At 42.4% G+C, this 23838-nt stretch overlaps 1 protein-coding gene across 1 annotated transcript in view; it reads right to left on the bottom strand.

The window, feature by feature from the left end:
* The window catches only part of LOC103770961 (vascular endothelial growth factor receptor 1-like), a 99495-nt gene that overhangs the window by 44566 nt on the left and 31091 nt on the right, over window positions 1–23838 (bottom strand). The window contains 2 exon segments of the mRNA XM_008938239.1: window positions 8159–8267; window positions 16743–16857. Of these exon segments, the coding sequence (XP_008936487.1) occupies window positions 8159–8267; window positions 16743–16857 (224 nt within the window).

Genomic DNA, 23838 nt, shown 5'->3' with positions numbered 1-23838 from the left:
GAAATTATGTCTATTTCTTAAAAATGCTTCAAATCCTGGTAAATTACTGAATCTGTGATTAAACTCCTGAGATTTCCCTTCTAACATTATTTACTCTCCATGCATTTAAAGCATCAGCCACTCAAGAGGAAAGCAGAAACACTCTCTGGCCTGGGTGGCTGGCTGTGTGCAGGCAGCACTAGGATGAAGATCGCTCCACTCAGGCTGCTTGGCATTAAACACTGCTGAACAAGTTTTCCACCCAAGAGAAATCAAGGGTCATTGCACTAACCATTTACTAAGTGTAACTTGAGTTTTCACAAGGATTTTTCATAGCAGGTAGTTTGGGCAGGAATAATTTAGCCAACAATGTAAAAAGTCCTACTTGAAGAAGTCACGTTTGCTGTTCATTGTAACATTCCTGCAGCTTCCTCCACCTGTGGAGCGATGCAGACCCATGGCAGTGCTGACTGCTTCCAAGCTATACTCCACCTGGGGCTCATCTCTCCAGTGAGGGAGAGTTACACCACTGACCTTAGTAAAAGCAGAAGCAAGTTCCTGAGAGAAAATACTTTCAGGTTTTACTCCTAGAGTGCAACCTCTCTTGGTTTATTTATAGCCTATGTCTGATAAAGTAATTTCCTTCTCCTTGGTCAAGTGACATTGACTTTGGCCATTTCCATTTGTTCTTTCACTGTGAATTGCTATGGCACTTGGCTGTGAACTCAACTCAAAATCCTAAGAATAATTTCATGGTCTTTCATAAGGGAGGCTTATGCCTTCTTTTCTTGTCTCTTAGAGCATGAACAACCCAACGCTAACTTTCATTCAGTTCCATGTTTATCAATGTTGCCCTGGGTTTAACATCACATTAACAGGGGCGGGTAAAGAGTAGATCTCCCGTGAATAATGTCCCACATCTTCTTTCAGTAACTTCTTTAATTGATTCACCAATCCATCAGCAAGCTTCTCCCTAAATCCCTGCAAAACAAACTGAGCTGCCTTGCCACCCCAGAGGGACCATGAATATGACCTGCTCACTGCTGACTTCCAAAGTTCTGCCTGTTGAAAATCTGGAATCAGTTGGTTCCCCTAATATCCTCCTTTCCATACTTAGCCCTGAATGTTAGACACAGTGTAAAGGAGCTCCTCTAAGACCTGGATTGAAATCTCCTCTGACTGTAGATGCTTTCCAGGGAGAGGACTGATTTCTGTTGGTTGAACTCATCATGTCCTTGCAGTGGGAGAAAAGCGTGTGCCTGTCATCAGCTGGAGTTCAGGTGTGCAGTCCAAAGATCAGCCAAATGGAGTCAGTGACACTGAGACATTAGACCGGATGTTAAAGCTTGTGTGTTGGCTTGTTCCTCTTACATCTCACTGGGATCTCCTTTTTTGCTCTCTCCAGCAAGCAAAACTGTGACAAAACCTTTAAGTTTAGTGAACTCATCTGTGAGTGACTACCATCAGCATCCTTTTTGGTATATAAGAGAGCATGGTGCCAGATTCTGATCTCAGTGAAGAATATCTCAACTGGAAGTGCTACCAAGATGAAGCCTTTCCTTACACATTTAGCCTAAGCCATCAAAATGTAGACATCTACTTGTATATAGTTGTTTTCTGTATGGGCAGCAGTTTACAGCCCTTGGAGTGACACAGGCGTCTACAGAGCAACCCATTGCCTGAAGATGAGTCAAATTCCAGAGATCTTGATCCCTCACACTTAATTATGAAGAGATCTTACCTGACTAGATTAGGCTTAGGAATGTAACTTTAAAGCTGAAATTAAATGTATTGAATCCTATGCTTGATTTAGTTAAAAAGCAATGAATTCAGACACACTTGAAACCAGTCAAGGGTCCAAAGTTTTGATTGTAGGTAAGTATTTGGAGGAAAGAAATTGCTGCATATTATTCACAGGGCATCTCAAATCGTTCTGATATGTGTTAGGAAAGCCAGGGTATGGGCCAGAAATACTGGTAATTTTTGCCTTTTGCAGATGGCAGTACTCAGTAAAAGCTAGGAAGAGCCAAGCAAAACTCTTAAGATGAAACTAAAGATCCCCTGGGACTGAGGCGAATGAACTATTTTTAACGTAAAAGGATAGCGTGCCAACAGAATAATATAGTTGCAACTACTTCCATGTTGTCAGGTCTGGAGCTCTTCCTAGATGTGTATTCTGTGAAGAAAGGCTATTTTTCTGAATAAACCCAGGGACAAAAGCAAAATGCACAGGATTCCAAGAGAATAATTTGTTTAAAGGTTATGAGCCCCCTAATATATGACACCTCTCACCAATTGTTAAAGGCTCAGGCTAGCTAAATAACATGGCTGGGAATAATGTAAAAGGGTTCTATTTACTTTAGTGATTTGAAGCTTCCTGTGGAAATAGCTCCCAGGTTTCCTGATGGAAGATTTTGTTTATCTTTGCCAAGCACCATCAGGAATCTCAAAATAAAATGCGCTTAGTGACATTGGGAAACCAGGGAGATAAGGCAGAGCTGTTCCTGTTTCACCCTCTGTAATTGCAAACACACCCATGGCCCTGCTTTGTGCCAGCAAAACAGCCAAAAATCTAGGGAAAGGGGCAGGCTGAAGGGGAGGGGGCTACCACAGTTAAATTTGGCATAAAGGTGTTGTTACAGAGACTGTTTCCATATAAGCAAGCAGAACTTACAGAAATCACCTTTCTACATCGCTTTTATACAAGGCTCACAGCTACTTTTGTGCCTTGAACTACAATTTACTTGTAGAAACAAGTTAGTGTGAAAATATCCCAAAAAAGCCCTTCGTCTGACAGAGGCCGCAGGAAAGGAAGGCTACTCCAGAGTCCATGGACTACATGTCCTACACCCTCAGACACAGTGTATAAAATTATACCACTCTCAAACCTCCCAGAAACACATATGCACACTGCACTTCAAGCCCAGAAATACTGACATTTACAATAACTTAAAAGAGGGTTTGTTCTCACTGGGTCCTCTCTGCTATACCTTCTTCCACTTATTTCCTCACATCTAATTTTCTCTGAAGGCATGGAACATGCCACCACCAAATTAGGGTTGCTGGGACAAGCTCTGTCTTTCCACCATCCTCCCAACAGTTTCTGGCTATAGTAAAGAGACTCCTCACACCACCATGTGCTCCATCAGAGCACAAGCATTTTCTCATCCAGGTAAAGGCCTGAAAGAGATTGCCTCCACAGAAAGGTGTTCTTCCTGTGGAGGACAGACTTTGCCTCCATCTGCTCTTTGGAAAGCCTTCTGGCTTGTGCCTTCCACACAATGCAGCAGCTCCTCTTCCTACAAGTGATCACCTTCTGCTTAGACACTTCTCTTACTTTTAGACACTCTTGTGTGGTTCAGGCTGTCTTCATATGGCACCAGCAGACTCAACAGCATGAGATAAATCAGCCCCAAGCTGCCAAACAAGACCTGAAGTATTGGTTTTGGACTCATCAGAGGAAACACTTTGCAGTGTTGTGTTCACATCCATCAGCTTTTTTTTTTTTTTTTATTATTCCCCCAGTGTGTTTTTCAGCAAATGCTGGATGTGCTCGGTTCATTGATGTGAAACACAGGCTGCTACCCAGTCACAGCAGTTTGGTCTCAGCCTGATGGAGGAGAGCCATGATTACACCCTGCAAGCCCAACAGATGCACTATGTGCATAAAACAGAAGGCTGAGCCTAATGATTTTTGTAAGGACAAAACAGCAGCATTGTTTAAAACTGCCTTTAATCAGTGCAGCTAAGCGTCAGCAGATGATCAGGACTTTCCATGTCACGCAATTGAAGCGCTCGGCTCCAGGAACTCAAAGGACAAATACATATCAACCTCACCACCTTATATAAAAAGTTTGCCACCAGTCAAGATATTAAGAATTTCCAAGCCATAATAAAGTTGCCACTCCTCTTTCTGAACACCAGCCAATACAAGAGTCTTCAAAGGAAAGTCATAATATTCTGCATGTTCTCATGCAAGCCTTGGTATCAAGGAGAAGGATTTCCTTCTGTTCCTGGTCAGGATCTAAGAATGTGGCATCTAAGTTGGGAAACTAACTCCTTTATGTCACTGCACTGAAATATCTGAAACCCCTTTCAAAACTTTGAAACTTTTGGATACAGCAAATGAGTCTCATCAAAATACAGCTTCATCTGTCTTCAGGATCTTCTGTGTGGTACTCTAAAGACTGAGGACTACGAGCTCAGGAAGGTCAAATTCAGCTTCTTGCACATTAAAAGAGCAGCAGTCTCAGTGAGTGACTCTCAGTGGCTGCTCAAAGTTACATGTGAAGTCCTCACATAAAGATGAGAACACGGCACCTTTGGCACATTAATTTATGAAAAACTGCGTGTCACTGTTTAGCTTTCTGTCCAAACAGACAAAATGTAAGGATAGAGATGAAAGCAAAACGGTGATTTGAGAATGGGAACATCAATCATCTTCAAGATAGCATATGTTCTTGTCACTTACATTAACAGAACGTGGATATATTCTTCTTGTTTCTGTTTTTTAACAAACAACCTGCCTGTGTGTCAGTTATCTGTTCATACTTCTCATGCTTGTTACTAAATTTTATATTTATAGATAATTTACACTTTCTAAATGTGGAAATATATTATGCTGTGAAGCTTTAACAGCTGTAGACACCCACGAGCAAGGTCTGCATGGAGAAACCATACGTGGTGGATACTGCAAAAAGAAATGATGAGTGCTAGTAGTGGCTGACTCTCTTCAGGGGCACTGAGGTGCCCATTTGCTGGCCTGACAGGGTCACAAGAGGTATGCTGTCTTGTAGGAGCTAAAGTCCGAGATGTTGCTGAGAGGCTGTCACAACCTGCCAAGAGCACAGACCATTATCCACTGCTACTATTTCATGTGGGTACGAATGACAGGCAAGCTGGAACCTGGGCAGAATGAAGGAAGACTGCAAAGCCCTAGGGATGCAAGCAAAAAGTATTGATGCCCAAGTTAGCTTTTATTCCATTTTACCAGTTAGAAGAAAGGGTACAGCCAGAAATAGATGTACAATGTCAATCAAATTCTGTTGCTTTTGTGAGAGTTTTGACTTTGATGACAATGGGACATTCTTCAATGTCTATAACCTGTTAGGGAGGATTGAGGTCCACCTGTTTAGAAGAGGCAAGGGAATCTTTGGCATCAGGCAGGCCAACCTGTTGAGGTGGGCTTTAAAATGAAGGACTCAGAGGGTGGGGTCCAAAATGGCAACACACGCCATTGCAACCAACTGGGGAATAAACCAGGCCAACCAAAGCAATTTCAAATGCTCCTTAACTGCCAATCCCAAGATGAGAACCAGAAGACCAACCACCTCAAGTGTATAAATATCAATACACAGTCTGGGGAAACAAACAGTAGGAACTGGAGCTCTGTGCCCAGTCAGAAAGTTATAATATCATAGGACTAACCAAAACACGATGGAATAACTCACATGACCAGAAGATCACAATGGTTCTTTATAGGCTGTTCTGTAAAGACAGGCAGCAAAGAAGAGGAGGAGAAATTGTGCTCTTTGTTAAGGAGAACCTTGAATATATAGAAATCAACTATGGCAATTGTTGAAGCCCTGTTGAATGCCTCTGGGTCAAGATCAGAGAGGTCATCTCCAAGGGGGATCTTAGAGTAGGCATCTGCTACTGACTTCCAAACCAAGATAATAAGGCAAATGAAGCAATATCCGCGTCACTTAAGCTTCAGGGCAATAGAACCTGGTTCTTCTGGGTGACTTCAGCTACACAGACATGGGAAGAACAATACAGCAGCTCACAGGACATCCACCAAGTTTCTGGAATGTGTGGAGGACAGCTTCCTCATACAAAGGTTAGATGTGCCATCCAGGAATGAGACACTGCTGGCCGTGTTACAAAACAAGAAAACCTGCTTTGCAGTATCTGTTAGTCACAGCGTTCGCTGCAGCGATCGTCACCAGAGGGTAGTGGTAAATAGCTCCTTCTCAAGCTGCCAGCTTGTTACAAGTGATCCATATTGGGCCCAATGACTTTTAATATCTCCAGGAGTTATCTGAATGATGGGATCAAGTGTACCCTGGCGAAGTTTGCTGATGATGATTGAGCAGAGAAGTGGACACTTCAGAAGGGAGAGCTGGAGTAGGCTGGAAGACTGAGCTAACAAGAATCTTATGAAGGTTCAAACAACAAAGACAACTTAAGGTCTTGCACATGTGAAAACATAATTCACGTGTGCAGCACAGGCTGGGATCTACCTGGCTGGGGTGAAATTCTATGGAAAGGGACCTGGAGGTCCTGGTGGGCAACAGCCCTAACACAAGTGAACAGTGTGCTGCTGTGGCACAGAAACCAACAGGATGCTGGGTTGCATCGACAAGGACTTCACCAGCAGAGATAAAGAACTCATTATCCTTCCCTATGTAGCTCTTGTCAGGCCACACCTGGAATACTGTGTTCAGTTTTGGTCCCCACTATACAAAAAAGATGTGGACAGGCTGGAGAGGGTCTAGAGTAGGGCCACAAAGATGATCAAAAGACAAGGAAGCCTGCCATATGAGGAAAGACAGAGAATTTGGTTGGTTCAGTCTTGAGAAAAGAAGGCTTAGGGGAGACCTTATTGCCATGTTCCAGTACTTAAAGAATGACTACAAAGAAGATGGAGACTCCCTTTTTACAAGGACTTACATGGAAAAGACAAGGGGTAATGGCTACAACTTACTCCTGAGGATTTTCTGATTGGATGCAAGAGGAAAATTTTTCACAAAGAGAACAATCAGCCATTGGAATAATCTCCCCAGGGAAGTGGTGGAGTCCCCAGTACTGGACACTTTTAAGATTCAGCTGGATAGGGTGCTGAGCCATCTTGTCTAGACCATGCTTTGACCAAGAAAGGTTGGGCCAGATGGTCCTTGAGGTCTCTTCCAACCTGGTGTTCTGTGATCCTATGATTCTATTACAGCTCACCAGAATATTGAAAAAATATAAATATTGGTCCACAAAATCAGAAGGGAGGACTTTTTTCAGAGGAGTGTTCTCCCTTTTTTTTTAGCCATATCTAGTAAATATGTGTTGACTCTCTTTTGATATCACTCAGAACAGTTACAGAATGAGTTTCACTAAAACCACTGATCAGAATGAAAAGCAAGAGATTAACAACAAAAAACAGGTGAGAGAAAGCAAAAATTAGAAACAATACATTAAAATTCTTCTCCCCTTCCAGCTTCAAGATTATGATTTTGGGATTGAAGTATCAGAATATTTTAACTTTTGTCTTTCCCCATATTTCAGGATTAATTACATTTCTTTAATGACCTATTCTAAAAGCTGTCACCAGTCTAAGCACTCTGTGAACTAACAATTTGTAAACAAAAACAAAATAAAATCTTTCACGAGAAAAGAAATCCTTTGTAATGGGACACACAGACATTATGTTGCTAAATCATGCAGTATTTATCCTCAAAAACTCATTGTGGTTTTTTTTTTTTCCCTATAATTTCTGAAGTAAAACTTTTAAAGAAATTGTTTCTAAACCTGAAAAAATCTAAACACAGCTAGCAATGGAAAAATTACTGGAAGCATACTTGTATGTGCAGCCAACAAAATGAGTCTTTTCAGTGCCACGGACATCCAAGGTCGTCTTTCTCAGAAGAGGAACAAAACTCTGTGGTTCTGCCTCTTTTCTACCTACAAGCTGCCACTGTTGCTGAGAGCTGTGAGGGGCTGCCCAGGCGCCCCAGGCATCTCTTGCTGGCAGATACTAGCACAGCTCTGGACACTGCATTGTGAGACCTCCTGTTTGGCAGCAGGATGAGGCTGTAGACACTATCAGGGTTGCACATGAAGCTGGCTTACTGATGTATGAAAATATTCACGTACAGCTCATATATGGAACGACTGAAGAGACTAGGTGATTTAAAAGGGGGGATTACAGATTGCTGTATTTGTGAGCAATGTGTCAAGTATAATACTTGATGGAGGGATGACTCATTCACCAAATTTGGTGTGCTTCTTAGAAATCCAGGCCAGCTTCTGTGAAAAACCCTTCCAGGATCACCCAAAAGCATGGTAGGAGTTTACAGGTGCACATGTTACAACACTTCTCAAACCTGTATATGAAACAGCCACAACAGCCTAACACTTATAATCCCAGCACCAGGAAACATATTTGGCTTTAGTGGGCGATAGATCTTACCTGTTACAATAAAGCTGACATTTCTTTCAGCTTTTCCCACTTTATTGGTTGCCACACAGCTGTAGATTCCAGAAGATTTCGCCTCAGCTACAACGAGCGTGCTAGCAGTCTGCAAAAGAAAGAAGAGGTTTAGCTCTCATTGTCTCAGGAACTTGCTTAAAACTTCCTTTCTCTTTTTACTAAGTCATTGTGTACAGTGCCGTGATCCATCTCTCCACCCATTCAGTGATGGGCACCATTGGGGCTATTTAAAGGAGATGTCACTGTATACAACATGGAAAGGGTGGAAAAATAACAGGAAACAAGCTCTTTGAGTGACCTTTATACTATCAGAGCTATCATAACCAAAAATCTTTGAACGTGTCTTTCAGATTTATTCATCTCTTATGGCTGATGTAATGACAAGCTACGAGACATGAAGTGTGACACAACATGGCACACCTGAGGGGATTAGCAGTCTGTAGGAGAGCCAGACTGCAAAGGGAATAGGTGAGGTGTGCCTCAGACACTTGGATAATGCTGGGAAACTGCATCTCTGTACAACACTAAATGCATGTGATTTCTCTTTCACTTTCTCACATACGTGTCATGTGAAAAAGGACAGGAGCAAAAGAGATGTTTACTCATACTCTTTTGGACTATTTCCTCTTTGTGGACTTAATATTTCCATTATCAAATAATAATATGTTACTTTTCTTTACATTATATTCTATCACCATGTCAAGAAGCTCAGCGCATTAATTATTTTCACAAAGTGACATGACTTGCAAGACAGACCTTGGAAGGCCAGGCACCAACAACATCTGACGTGCCTTTAGAAAAATAAAAACCATCATAATAATAGTAAGAGTTGCACACCTTCATAGTGATGGAAAGCCATGGTCTAATGGCTTGGGCACTAAAAAAGAGAAGGAAGGAAGAAACCACCGAGGCGTCATTCGGATGACAGAGCTGACAACGGAGCATGCACATGGAGCTCAGCAGTAGGACATGCTCTTAGATACAACTTGGTGGCTTTATTTTCTGTTTGTCTGTCTCTGTTTTACTTCTTTTTTCAAACATGTTTTGGCGAGAGTTACAGGCAGAGCTGGGACAGTGACAAAAGGAAATTGTATGGCCACAGAATCCCGTCTGTTTGGATTTATTTGGCTTTTCTAAAAAAGCTTCAAATTTATTTTTGTGCAATTAATACATTCTTTTAAGTCTGCCTGATTGCTGAAGTACAGAGAAAAGCCCAAGAGAGTGAGTCAGTAATAAATAAGGGCTAGTTATCTACGTTTCTACATAAACACTGGCTGAACACTTGCACTGTTTCTATACCTCCTACTTAGAGACCTCATGGCTCTCCGCAAACTCCTTGTTGAACCCCCAAATAATACAGATCTTCTGGTTTCCCAGAACATTCTTTAGCAGAAAAAGTCTATTACTTTTCCTGCTACTCAAGCAAACACAGTGGATTCGAGCGATTTGATTTTGGCTTATTTGTTTTAGAAAACCACCTTACAGCAAATTCAAGAATACAAGTGACGCTAACAGCACCTCTACCTTGTTAAGCTGTCTCAGTGGTCTGCTACCTGTCTGCTAACAAATTACATCTCATTTCTAGCTAGAATTTTTCTGACCTTCCTTTGTAGCTCTTTCGTGAGATGAAAGAGGCTCAATAATACCAGATAGGTAATTACAGCCCTTAAAAAAAATCATCCTGTTTTGCTAAATTCAGTAGACTGACCTCTACAATTTCCTAATTATAAAGTGTGGGTCCAGCCCTGTCTATATTTTGTCATTCTCTTTGAATTCCTTCCAGTTTTTAAACATAATTTTGTAAAGTGTGGACACAGGGCTCAACACCAGGATTCCTGCAGCTGTTTCAGCAACACTAACTCAGAATAGAAGGGGGTCCCATAACATCTGCCAGAGTGCTAACATGGGTGGTTAAACACTGCTTCTTCCACGCCAGGCTTTCCACCACAAAATTTGCATTTTTTGTTTTAGTTGCTGTTACCTCACAGCAACTTTGCCCAGGTAGGAACAGTGACATAAAATACACAGTAGATAAGAATTAAGCTCTAACTCTCTGACTCCAGGACACTTGTCCTACAATATCCAGAACTAGAGCATTTTTGAGCCGAAAAAAATACATGTCAATTATTCCTCACACAATTACTCCAATGGTTCATTAAGTTTTTGGTAGCATCAAACTGTATTTTGTCCTGACATTATCATGTTTGTAATGAAAAATTGTGTACCCTATGTGAGTTTTACTGCTCCAGCCCACTACAATGTGATTAGTGCTGTTATTACACTGAGGATGGTGCATACACTAGAGGTAGTATGACTGCAGTTACCAACCAGAGTGCTTGCAGATTATGATTTTTCTTGACTATTAAATGGACCTAGAGAACATTCCTCAGCATGGAAATTCAGTGATTTAAACTGCTAGTTTTTCCATAGCATTATTTTGGTTTTGACCAACTTGCACTGTCCCAAATACTATTCCAGCATGAGACAAGGATCACTTTCAACAGGGAACTTCCATACAACCAATCTCTTGGAGAGCAAGGGAGATCAATGTTATGAGCACAGGCCTTAATGTCAGAGAGCAGTCATTGGTATGTTTACTTGACTAGGGCAGAGAAAGCCACAGTGTCCAGGAAAAAGCAAGACTGACATTGCAATAGAACAGAATATTTTAGAGACAAGATGTCTCTGCTTAAGTCTTTCAGCTTATAAATTAGTCATAAGGATAAGATAACATCTCTTTAAACAGTTTGTGAGCCCTCCAGTGGTGCAGTCTGTGTTCTGCATTGTGTTGTGGATGTCAGCCAAAACCCACCAGAGCAGCAGTTTGTACAAAACTAAATCTGGCATATTGTTGTTTTTTGAGTAATTATGGCTGTTTGAGATGCATGGCTCCTCTATGCAGCTATTGCTGCAAAAGGAGCAAGAAAGAAAGTTCTTGCAGTCTTGTATCATCTGCCTTCACAACAGAAAGTTTCAGGCCTTGGATTTGCAACCACTTTATATAAAGTATGAGGAGAAAAAAGAATGCAAAGCAATTGGCATGATTGCTGTGCTTGGAGCCAGGGTGGGCTGATCTTTCCCATGGAGTGTCTCCTTGAATTTATCTTGTCTCAAAGTAGCTTAAAGGATTCCCACTGCTCCAGCTGATGGCAGAGAAGCAAGAGGAGGTTTCAGAAAATGGTTGGCAGAAGGCTTTGGCAGACACCAGTATAAAGATGGGTCATTCAGAGATTGCTGTCCTACCTTCTTGAAACAGCCTGTACCTTTAAAAAGCAATATCCTGCCCTTTCAACACTGAGTGGGTTAATGCAAGTCTGTCAAATATTGTTGATTCACTCCTAGTTATGCTTTTAAGAAGATGTATTTGTTGGGAAAAAAAAAAAAAAAAGAAAGCAAAATATGTTCTCCTCACCTCCTTGGATTTATCTTTGGATAAAGGGATATTACTGAGGAAGACACATATTGAAATATTGGACCATGTCATTGGATTGGTCTGGTTATGCCAAAGACATATGAACTGCATGCCTCACATGTTGGCAAGGAGCATCAGTGCAAAACATCTGGACAACACACTTCACCTTCAGGACCTCCACAGAAGGAACACCAAAATATCTTCAATAGCAGGACATTAATATGTGCAGGTGAGCACCTTCCAATCCCCTGGGGTCAGATGGGCATGTCACTGCTGCTTAGCAAGTAGAGCTGTGGTTTCCTCCTGCATGTTGTGTTGTCCTACTCAGGCAGGCCATGAGACTGAAGGGAGCCAGCTGACTCACAGGGAGATCATGCTACAGCCAGCTATGGCACAGGCACCCCTGCCCTCCTCCCCAGGGCCATGGGCAGAGTGAGGCAGCACTGATTCGTGTCTCCCTTGTGCACCAAGGGAGGGGATCAATGGCAGGAGCTGGAGGGAGCTGCAGCTTGGCAGAGACAGGTGCCAAGTTTTGCTGGTTTTAATCTCACCAAGGGCTTGGCTCAGCTGGCACTTGTCAGTGATCTACTTAAAAGTGTTGACAGTGATTCTAGTAGCACTCAGGAAAGCCCCAAGAGAAGTTACAATGTGCTGAAAGAGAGACAAGCTACATTCCCACTGCTATCTTTAGCCTGGCTTGTAGGCAGATCAGCCTGTCTGTCTGTCCATCTGCCTGCCAGCTTGTCCATCTCCCTTCCAGTATACTCTTCTCCCCCACATGCTCAGTAATTTTTTAACCCATTGCCCAGTTTCAACCAGAACTGACAGACAACTCATAGTTCATAAGATCCCATGTATTTAATGAAAACCAGCTGTTGGGTAGAGAAGGAAGATCAAGATGAGCGTTGTAGTGAGTTGAACAGCTTTCTCTCCTGCTTTGGGTCCCAGGTGGCCAGTCAGCACAGATGTACTGGCCAGACAGCTGACGTGTAGCGACCGAGAACAGACATAACACATGCTTCATCCTCTTATCAGTAGCAAGGGGACACGGAAGAGAGCTAGATGCTTAGGGCCTGGCATAGAAGATGCAAGAGAGATGGCCCATCCTATTTTGCATGGTCACACCTTATCAGTCACGTCCAAGAAAGATGGACCCTTCTAACTATCTAGCACTCCACCTTTATGTTGGATGGTCACGGCTTTTAATACTACTCACAGTTAGCATGTGTCAGGTTGACCCATCATTGCCAGCCAAACCAGAGATGGACGAAGGCAAGCCTAGGTTTGGTCTTGCAAAATCCTGTTACAGGGCCATTACTTTCTATTTTTCCTGAAGTCAAGTGGCTTTGTCACTCATGGGGGATGGGACCACTGAAAATTTGTGTCAGTAAGGTATTTATGCAGTGGAAAACGAGGGCATACATAGATATATTTATACATACACATACACATATGGATGATAAACCACTTCTTCATGCTTTACAGAGCCAGCTTTCATGGTACCTCTTATTGTTAGTGGGGCCCCAATATTTGCTAGCAGCAGAGGGATTGGGCAGTCCCTTCTGTTCTCTTTCAGGTTCTCAGGGATGTGGGTCTAGTAGGTTATTTCCCAAAAATAAGGCTATTTTGTCCCACTTCCTTCAACTTTTCCCTGTACTCAACTGCCCTCCTGTCTGCTGTCTCCTTCCCTTAGATTTATCAACCTTTCTTCTTGGCCAACACTTTCCACTCTGTCTCATCTGAACTCGCCTTCTTAATGCTCTTCGGCACGTTCTCCACGCCCAGAATCTTTGTCCACCTCTCCTGCAGCTCCCTGTCCCTTGTACAAGGAGTACTGATGCCTTCTTTCAAACCTGTTGGTAAACCAGAGCGTGCCTGCACACACAGGAGAGAACACATGCCTGATATAGATGCACTGATACCACTGAATGCACCAGCTCTTTGTACTTCACTGTTGCACGTCATTCACAGATTGACATTTTAATGAACACTGATCATGCTAATAATAACAATAAACAGTATTATTCCTGAGTTATACACAGCAGTTAGCATCAACTGGGAACATTGAGAAGTGATGTGTTTTAGCAGCTGAATGACAGCAGAGTCTCCGTGATCTGTTTACATGATAAGCCTAAGAATAGCCTAGCTTTATAGGAAGTCACTGAAATGTCCAACAAACTGAGAATGAAAACTTTGGGTGGGGGAATGAAATCACTTCAAGAGCTGTCTTATGATTAAGTATTATGGCTTATATTACAAAGTTCTTCCATTATACCACTCAAGTTTCTCAATGTCCGTTTAGAGAGTCTTCAACGGAAATGTTACTAAAACTGTTGTTGTCACGGTTTCTCTGGAACCAAAAGAATAATGTAGCATAGGCTTCCTGCATCATTTTAACTGTACAGACACAGGGTTTGAGATTTTTCTAACTCAAAAAATATATTCATTACTACCTGGATAACTACAGACAAACAAGCAACCCACCAACCTACCAGAGCGAAAAGCCAAACTGAAGGGGCTCGGATGTTCCACACACAGGAAACAGGTGGAACTGGGACAATGTTTTTAAGAAAAGTGGAAACATTTACCCTCATTTCTGAAAGAAACCTTTTGACCATTCCTTGTTCATCTCTTCCCTTGATTACAATATTCTCATCCTGTGGTCACCCTCATTTCTCCTTTCATGCTAACCCAAATGTGCAACTTTTTGAGTTTCTTCATCCATTTCCTACTGCTTTGTCTCCTACATTTTTGCTGTTTCCATTGAGCTTTGAGGTTGCTTTTACCATGCTTGCTACAGTTGGATGTGGAAGTAGGGTAGACACGGTTTAGATAGCAGGACTCCATTGATGTGGAAGTGCCTCAGAGAGCTGTTCACAGCTGTTTGCAGTAGCAGAACTGCTCACTGTAGCAGTCCATCAGAGCCAGACACTGTGATGATGTGCTGCATTCAGTGAGCTCAGTGCTATTAACAGTCTAACAATATCTCAGCAGATGAGGAAGAGTTTTGTCTGAACTGTGTCCCTTTGAGTTTACTCTGGGAGACCAAGAATGACTCTTGGACTGCAAAGAATGAAAAGCTATATAGACTCCCATGGAAAAAAAAATATAAAAAAAACCCTGGATGCTCTAAAGCATTTGTGTTTGCACAAATCATGCAACTCACAGCTTGGCCAAGAACCTAGGCTTAAAGAGCATTTTTTACTTACAATAGCAATCCAGCTGTGCTTGAAAAGCAATGAAGGAACAGCAGAAATTAAGAAACCTTAGATAAGCTGAGTAAAGAGATTGTTTCACTCACCTCCCCTTCCCTGCAGGGATGAGGAGGAATAAAGCAGTGCAAGGTAGACCTTTCTTAGTTGAGTTAAACAGCATGAGCACAAGGAATACCAAGGAGAACCATCATTTTTCACTGCAAAAGTTTCCATGTAACACATGCAGAGACCATTCCTTGGTTCATTTCTGGGCATATATTTAAAAAAGGGCTGCTTGCCAAAGACTTCAAACAAAATCTGCATTTCTGCTGCAAGGACCCATTATTAACATCTTCCTCCAGGGAGGAATTTATTTGCTGCTGACTGGAAGTTGCTTTTACATTTCAGCCACTCCTATTCCGCTGTCTCCAAAACTCATGGCACACAAGGAGACTGACATCTGGTTGTTAGATAGCTCTTTCTGCACCCTGTGAGCAGGTAGGACTTCACTCATAGCATGGCTAGGTGCCTTCTGGAAAATAACTGGTTCTTATCATCTTTTGTTCATCATTCCGCCTTTGGAATAGACCGTGTCAGCCTGTGCCTGAAATTATTTCCCTTTCCTCCTTCAAATCCCTCTTTATGTCTCATTTTTCATGTGCTTTTCTACGATACTCTCCCCTAGGAAGCTGTTTGATCCCAAAGATCTTTGCCTTGATCTTTATTGAGGTGGCCAGCTAAATAGAGCAAATGCCTCACTGGGATCCAGCCTGTTCCCATGTGCTGGAACAGCACCATGAACACCTGTGGTACTTTCTAAATAGCACAACAGCAGGAGAAAAGTCCCAGGCCTGATTCTTGGCTGCACACAAAGCTCTATTTATTCTGCAGTGTGTGAAAGGGCCCTAACATGAGAATAATTACAGTTTATACCCATTTTCATATGCAGAAGACTGAAGGCAGACATCAAGAGACTCTACCTCCAGTACCCTTAGAATTACAAAAAGCCTTTCAGTGTCCTTAGGAAAGACAGGCATAGAATAAGGTATAAATTTATAATTTCTTCAGCCATTACTGCCACAAAGCAAACTAGCCTATGAAACTAGATGTTGTGACAATGGCATGGCATTATGCAGCTTCACCTGAGCTCCTCCGTAGTGCAGGCTACCCAACCACACCAAATCAGTCTGTCCCAGGGAAGTGCAGCTGATCTAGGCATCCCTTAGTAAAACACCTTGATTTGAAGGTTTTAACTGATGGGCAATTCTCCATGGCCTTTGGCAAGTTAATCTCATTGGCTTCCTCTCTCACATTAGAGACCAACAGATTACAGGACTACTCATCCCTCAGAAGTGATTGCATCTTTCTATGGCCCATTAAGTGATGTTTGACTCAACTAGACAACGTTTCAACAGTTAATGCCTCTGGGATGAATTCTACCATTCTGTCTCTGACCAAGATCTCTCTTAAACTTGCTTCTGTAATCTTGATTCATTTGGCCCTTTAAAATTTTTATTGCAAGAAAAGACCTGGTCATCAAATAATCTAGGACTACATTTGTGGATCGACTCTTTAATGAGAATAAATTGTTTAATTCTCATAAGAAAAACAACAGGAAATTGTGCAATATCACAAAACAAAGCAAAGACAGTCTGGAACCCTGCCCCTGTGCTCCTGAGTGCCCAAAGATACTACAGACCAGCTCTAAGAGAGCAGATATGGTGAATCCTGATGATACGCTCTTTTGGCATGCCACTTACCTTAAGATGACCACATGCAGGAATAAGTACATCTCTACATCTGAGCAGATAAATACCAAGTATGAAAGCCATTTGCATGTATGCAGCTCTTCAACTCTAAACAGTATAAAAATACTGGCTTCCTCACTGTTACCTCAATAGCATCTCACACAGAGATGCTGTCACACAGAGAGGTTTTCTGCTCCTAGGAATCATACCTTGTTTTTGCCCTCTATTACAGCTGTTCGCTCAGTGATGCTCTGGATCCTGTTTCCTATGTTGCTGCCAGGTTTCAGGACAAAAGATCCTTCAGTATAAGAGCAAAATCCATGCCTGAAGACAATAAAAATTGAAGTTTTATTGATATGGTGGTAGACCGAAACATTCAGCACATCAGACAAAACAAGTCTTCTGGAAACAGTCAAGGAAACTGTGGGTGCGGTGATGACCAGGCAAGGACAGTTACTTTTCATTAAACCTCGAGGCTTGGAGCCTGATGATTGGATCTATTTCCACAACTTTTCCTTGAATACTAGCTCTCTGGGGTCAGTGTTAACATTTAACCCACTGTGGACTTGGAGTTCAGAGTTTACCATCTGAGGCTAATTTTAGGGCTGTGCAAGACCAACATCTCATTCCAATGCTCTCGTTTTCAGCCATTGTCATGGTTCAGGCTTGGCTTCAAACTCAAAATAAGTTCATAGTATTTTCAGTCATATTTCCAAGACAAGTTATATTTGTTTCAAGATCCATTCCATAACGTACTGGATGCAGTTTCACTGTGCACAGGTTCTTTTCATTATCACAAAAGAAGATGCAAGTTCTCATTTCTGAATGTTTTCTTTAGTTCATTTTAGAAAATGGCAAAAGGTTCAATGATTATAAGACATGCAGTAAAAATAACCATAATCCTGCAAATTAGCAAAACAAAGTTAAACAAAACTATATCTAATTGACAAAGGATTTAAATGTTCATCTAATCTGAAAAAAAAATCAAAGTCATGTTAATGAATGGAAATCTCAGGGAAAAAATATTTTTGCCTTACGCAACAAATTGGCTTCTAATCAGAACATTCAGGTGTGGTCATGGCAGAGCTAATTTGTTTCCCAAAGCCTAATTTGGTACACATGGAAATAAACACACTGGAATACTTCTTAAATGCTGTCTTTCCCTATTCTTCTTTGAGGATATCTAGTTTTGCTTTTCATCCAAAATTTAGTTGTTGCTTGTTCACTTCCAGCTTCGTCAGTAGAGCTTAGGCCTTCAGCAGGGTAAAGCTCTTCCAAATATGATATGTTCCTTTGATCCCATGAATTTGAAGGGTAATGGCTGTAGTATCTAATCAAATATTTCTGACGTACATCACTTGTTTGGAGAAATGGCCTTTAAAGCCCTGTGACTGGATAATGGCATGTGATGCAATCCTGACCAAAAAATGAGGTTCATTTCCCTTCAACTAACTCTGCAGTTTGCTTAAACTTTGTGCTGTTTATAATATCAGTGGTAAACTAACTTTATGTGCTTGTTTTCAGTTGTGCAGCTCTGAATCAAACTGGCCAGTGTCTTAGCAGAGAATATGTCTTAAAGAAATTATGATGTATGGAAACTAACTTGGCCTGTAATCATTAGCACAGATATGTGATTGCCTGCCCAAATTTCTTAATGTGTATTGAGAGGGCTCAGTGAGCTGAAAAAGCCAAGAAACAAGACCAGACCATAGGCATTCATGCACTGAGAGAGAACAGGCAGCAACAGCATGGCAGGAAAGCCCTATCTGTACAACCATAGACAGCTGCATTAGGACAGTTGATTCTTTCAGATGCAAGAAAATGGTTACATATTATTCAGAAAGGTATATGCCATTTATTTAGCACATTCAATGCTAAAGTCTGATTCTGTAACGAGACTAGAACATAGAAGACATGATGATGTTGGTAAGCTGATAACATTTCCATGCTGTAGCAGATATCAGAACTTATTTCACGATGCCAGTACTGTAGGCACACAAACAGTATCAAAGGCATATCCTTGGGACAGGATATTTCGGCAATCTCTGTACAGGAAGACAGAGACCCCAGAATCTCATTTCACTTGTATCAAAAAATAATATTTTTTTTTTCCTTTCCCCACAGAATTAATTTCTGTTTCTTTGTCACAATGCCAAAAATTTGTGGTTTTTACTATCAAAGTCCAGACAAATACATACATTTGGGTAAAGAACAGAAAGAAGGTATAATGCGTATTCAGAAACTGCTTGTGCATCTCTGAGAGGCATCTCCAATCTCCTTTCATGCAGCTCTGGAGTTCAGGCTTAGTTTTTATTATACTCTTCTGCATAATTGAAAGTCTCTAAGTATTTAGGTTGCAATGTCTTAGGGATGAGAAGAGTGTCATGTCTTTTTTGGTGTTTAGCACAATGAGGTGTTGATTACTCATTAACACCATAATACAAACAACCATCATAATTCCAATAACATCACAATAACAAGAAAAACACATGTAAAACACTAGATTAAATATTAGCCCTGGAGGCACATTTGTGAATTCTATTGACTTCACATATCACGCTATCTCCAAACTCCTGATTACAATGTTAATGCCATCATAGTAGAAAAACAAACACACTCAATAGCTGTTGTCCATGGTTTTAATAAAAAAAGGAGTCCCTATCAAGCTGGGAATACATTATCCAACAGCCCACAGAAGGCAGCAGGAGATGTGAGCACCGTCATACATGCCACTCCTGCTCCATGGTCTGCTGGGTCAGCAAATGTTTACAAATCAGTTGCAGCACAGCTGCCAGGGAAAGTCTAGGACAAGATTCAGACTCACCCCTTCCGATGAACAACCAGACGCTTTCTCACCTCAGCTGCCAAATACTCTCACCTCAAATACACTTACACAGCTTAGGGAGAGCACATGAGCCACCTCCGGCCTGGATACTCTGGTCAGTACTCAGTCACCCTGCTTCTTGCTGCTGCCAACGGTGCCATGTGAAGCCACTGCTTAAGCCAGTAGCATCAGGCAGGGATGGGGAAGGGACAAATGGGAGTAATTAAGAGTCTTGCCTCTGAACCTGACTTCAGCTTCTAACAACAGGCATGTTGTAACAGAAAGAGAAAAGGCTATGCTGGACTTAGATGTACTCATCAAACCAAATGTTTGTGTTAAGTACAGATGCTTGGAAGAGGAGAAAAATGAAAATACAAAAATTTACTCTGGCTGGGACCAAAACACACAATCATCTTCCCATTAATTCAACTGATGTTTCATTGAGTGTGTCCTCAGATAACATCAGCTACATTTTTCCTTGCTTTGTAAAGCAAGTACAAGTTACTTCAAACTACCCACTTAGGAAAATAGCAAAGATACCCTATTTGTAGCAAGAACTGCCTGTGTTTGCAGGGAAATACCACTGAATTTTGGATATCTGAATCTTACTCCAGATATCTCCGGAGCGCATGAATTCCTGAAATGTTTTGTTGTGTGATGAGCCTCATTGCTTTACACCTTCAGGAAAACTTAGAGCAGGGTTGTTGCCAGATTAATGAGAAAGCACACAGTGTGCACAGAGCTTGATAAACAAGCTGATATCTGCCAGCACATTTCTAAGTACTTCTTATACCTGTTTCCCTGCAGATCCTTCTACTTTGTGGCTGCAACTATGCACGTGCAGAGATCCTGTGTTTAAATGTTAAGGGGTTTGTGTACAAACGCATGTTTATAAACATTATGCAACCTCAGAGCAAGGTAATCAGAGTCTTCTGTCTTAGCCGAGCACGGGGACAATCAGAGTAATAAAGTTTCTCACCCCCTAAGTAGTTTTCTCCATGTGCTGTGTGCGTGCTCGCCTGTGTGCACGCACACCCCCCCGCCCGCACGGGCACGCTTCGGCCTTTGTGTCCAGAGCCTGAGAAATGGGATATTCCCTTGTAAAAACAGGAGCCTCAGATTCTCCTGCGGGCTTTGAGTGAAGCCCCAGAGCAGGGGGGATGGAGGGCTGCAAGTGGCTCTGTGGTGCTGGGGGCCAGGGAAGCTGGCAGCATGTGCTGCCTGCCCGGCTGCCTGCAGCGTGGGGCGAGCTCTGCCAGCTGACCCGCTTGCCACCCTTAGCTTTGGGAGTTTATGCTTCTGTGGAAGAGCTGGAGACAGTTTATGCAACCAGGAGCAAGTCCAGCTTTAGAAAAGGTTGTGATGTGCAGAGCTGGCACCGGCAGGGGGCCTCGAGAAGTGGCCTGGGGGAGGGGGGCCAGCCTGCTTCTCAAGAATACATCAAGCCCTTGAGGAAGCAGAGTGTGCCATGTTTGAAGATGCAAAGATAATCACAGTGCTGGGAACCGTCTTGTGTAGCGGAGGAAGCCAAACAACAAGAGGAAAGCAGCATATGCTCCTGATTTCGCACAGGAAGCTAGCAGCACCTCCTGCCAAAGTGAGATAAGAAAACTCCCATGGCCTATTCTGGACAAGGCCGTGGTTATCAACCTTAGCTTCACACTGTCCTCACTGCTCCACAGCCCTCTCCCTTTCCTAATGAGTTTCAGAGCCCTCACCTCTATTAGCATACAGCATGCCAAGCACAATAGCGTAGTATATTTAGAACTATCAACGGGGAAAAGTTTCCAGGGTAAGAGTGTACTTCATGTCATCTTGTTGTATTTCACTGAAATCAAACTGCAAACCAGATCCAAGCTGAGGTCCTGCCTATGACACTACTGGTCTCAGAAAGAAAGTGGGTTGGTTGTTCACCCCTGTGATTTACAGCAGAGTGTAGGAGCTGAGGTAAAGAATTTGTGTAATAATTCACAGGATGGATTTGATCCCCTGTGTGACAGACAGTCCTAAATGAAAGCCCTAGACACAGCTTGCATCCATACACATCTTATTCCCCATCCTGGAGCCATTTCTGCAATTTGAAATTGAAGAGCCTTGATCCCCCTATCAGCTGGAAAAATACTAATCTTCTGTCTCCTCATCACCCCAGCTCCTCCTTCCCAAGCCCTCCTGTGTTATGCCAGAGGCCATTGCAATCTTTCTGTCCTATAACATCCCATTCAATTCTCTAAGCATTCCTCTGGCAATGCCACTGGCAGCCTCAATCACACTTGTTTACTGAGGCAGTATTTGGCAATTGCACCAATATTTGGAGCAAGAGGAAGCTGTCCTGTCACTGATAGTGATAATTTTTGAGAGTGATTAATGGCAGGCAGAGTATTTTTCTCAGAACCTATCCTTTCTTTAGGGCAGCCACCAACTCCTAGCAGCATAGGGACAATGTTATTATAAATTCAGGTTGGGCTGACTCATGTCTTTCAAGAGATGGTGGTGACGACACTAACTTTAAGACAGGAACTCTGGAAATTCCTGGAATTCTAATGAATGTATAGGAATGGGTTTCCACTTGAAAGTTACAGAAAAAATCCAAATGACATGGGCCTTGTCTGCACCACACCTCGCTGCTCAGTGCTGTGCACGGGGCTGGTGTGGCCATGTGTCCTGGGGAAGAGTAAGTCAGTCTGAGGCAGGAAACAGAATAGTAGCAGGGAGCATGTACAGGTTGTGAAATGTGCTTTATGGGGATGGAGAGGGAGAATGTGTGCTGGCCCTCTGCCAATGTGCTTCACGAGCTCTGACTGTGGATTCTATGATTGTAAGGAGTTTCCTGCTCTAGGTCAAAAATAACCGGTTAGTGGTTGGAATGCTGGCCCCACTGCATTTGGTGGTAAAGCTGCAGCAAGCTCAGAGTTCATCCCAAGCACCTTCTCTGATACACAGGTTAGGGCAGCTGGTGGAAATCTACAAATGGTAGGAGCTCGATACATTTTACATGGTACATTGTAGTTTGTTTACTTATATTTATTTAGGAGCTTAGCAAAGAATACTAAACAGGAAATTTTGGTGAGGGTAGTGCAGATTCTTTCTCTGCATGTCTCATGTGCCTCTCTGCTCTCACTGTCACTGGACCCTACTGCTTCCCACTTGCCTACCAAGAGTAAATGGGACTTCACCAGCCCATGTCACTTCAGACACACTTATGATTCTCAGAGAGCAACAGCTCTCCATTGCCACTCCTCAACCTCTGTCTCCAGTGCAGGAGCAACTTGTGACCAAGGACTATGAGTTGTGCTGAGAAGTTATTCACTGACAAGCTGCAAGGTGGCTGGAGGATTTCTCAGTGGCCTCCATGCATTAAGTTGGATTTGGGCTCTGATACACAGCGCAGCTGCCAGAGTGAGAACTGAGCTGTCTTCTGTTTTGTAGAATGTTCTGTATCCCCGTTGAGAGGGGTATTCAGAGGTAAAGTTCATTCTCCAGGGGAGATCCCAGATGTCCTGAATGCATCACCCTCCTGAAGCATCTTTGAAAACTCTAGGATGTATGGCATTCATGGTTTTGTTGCATATTGCTGTGGCTACATGGAAAAACAAAGTTTTTGACAGCTGCACGCTGCTTTTCTTGCTATTGTCTACATGCAACCAGATAAATGGATAGTGGTTCCCTTTCACAGTCATCCTTTCCAAACATTATGGCTTGCCCTAAACTATTCCAGGATGTTACCAAAGAAAGCTGATTGGACTTGAACTATCTCAAAAGAAACAGTGAGATGAACAGCAGTCTTACCTACCCCACCATTCTATGCTTCATCAGACCATGCTTGCATTCCCACAGGGGAGGGAAAAAAAAAACCAAACAAACCACTTCCTCATCTGAACAGCCGAGCACCCTGCAACACCAGCACCACAACAAAACATGCAGCTGCCTGAGGCTGAGGGTCACCATAAACCACATTTTGCTTTCAACTTCTTTGCCAGTACTTGAAACCTCTGGCCATTAGGGAGCATAACAGCATTTGAAAGTATTTTTTCAGGTGTTAGCACATCCTGAGGTGAGCTGAAATTTTCTCACCTTGAGTTTCTTATCACAATTATATTTTTCTTCTTGACCCTCAATTTCCTGCTGCACACTGCTTAGCATTCTTCATGGACAAAGAATATCATCATATTTCAGCCAATCCTTCCTTCCTTTCTTGTTGTCCTTTCCCTTTCCCTCCTCTGCTAGACTGTAATTGCTCTCATCTCGTGTGTAGTCACTGTGACTCAGCCTCCACTTTCTCTTTCCAAAAGTTACAACCATGTTCTCCACAGGAGACCTGGATTTTGGCTGGAGCTACAGAATTATCATGCAAAGTATGAGGTTTCCACAAACACCTAGAATTTCTTTCAGGGGTAAAAAAGTGTTTGATTTTAGGTCTTGTAGTTCTGAAAGAAAGAAGGTTTTTTTTTCTGATTTGGTTGAGCAGTCAAAAACCTAAAGAG

This window comes from Merops nubicus, unplaced genomic scaffold (genome assembly GCF_000691845.1).
Source record: "Merops nubicus isolate BGI_N331 unplaced genomic scaffold, ASM69184v1 scaffold6474, whole genome shotgun sequence".
NCBI classification, from domain to species: domain Eukaryota; kingdom Metazoa; phylum Chordata; class Aves; order Coraciiformes; family Meropidae; genus Merops; species Merops nubicus.
Note: the sequence above shows the minus strand (reverse complement) of the source record. Positions and strands in the feature narration are given on the sequence as shown.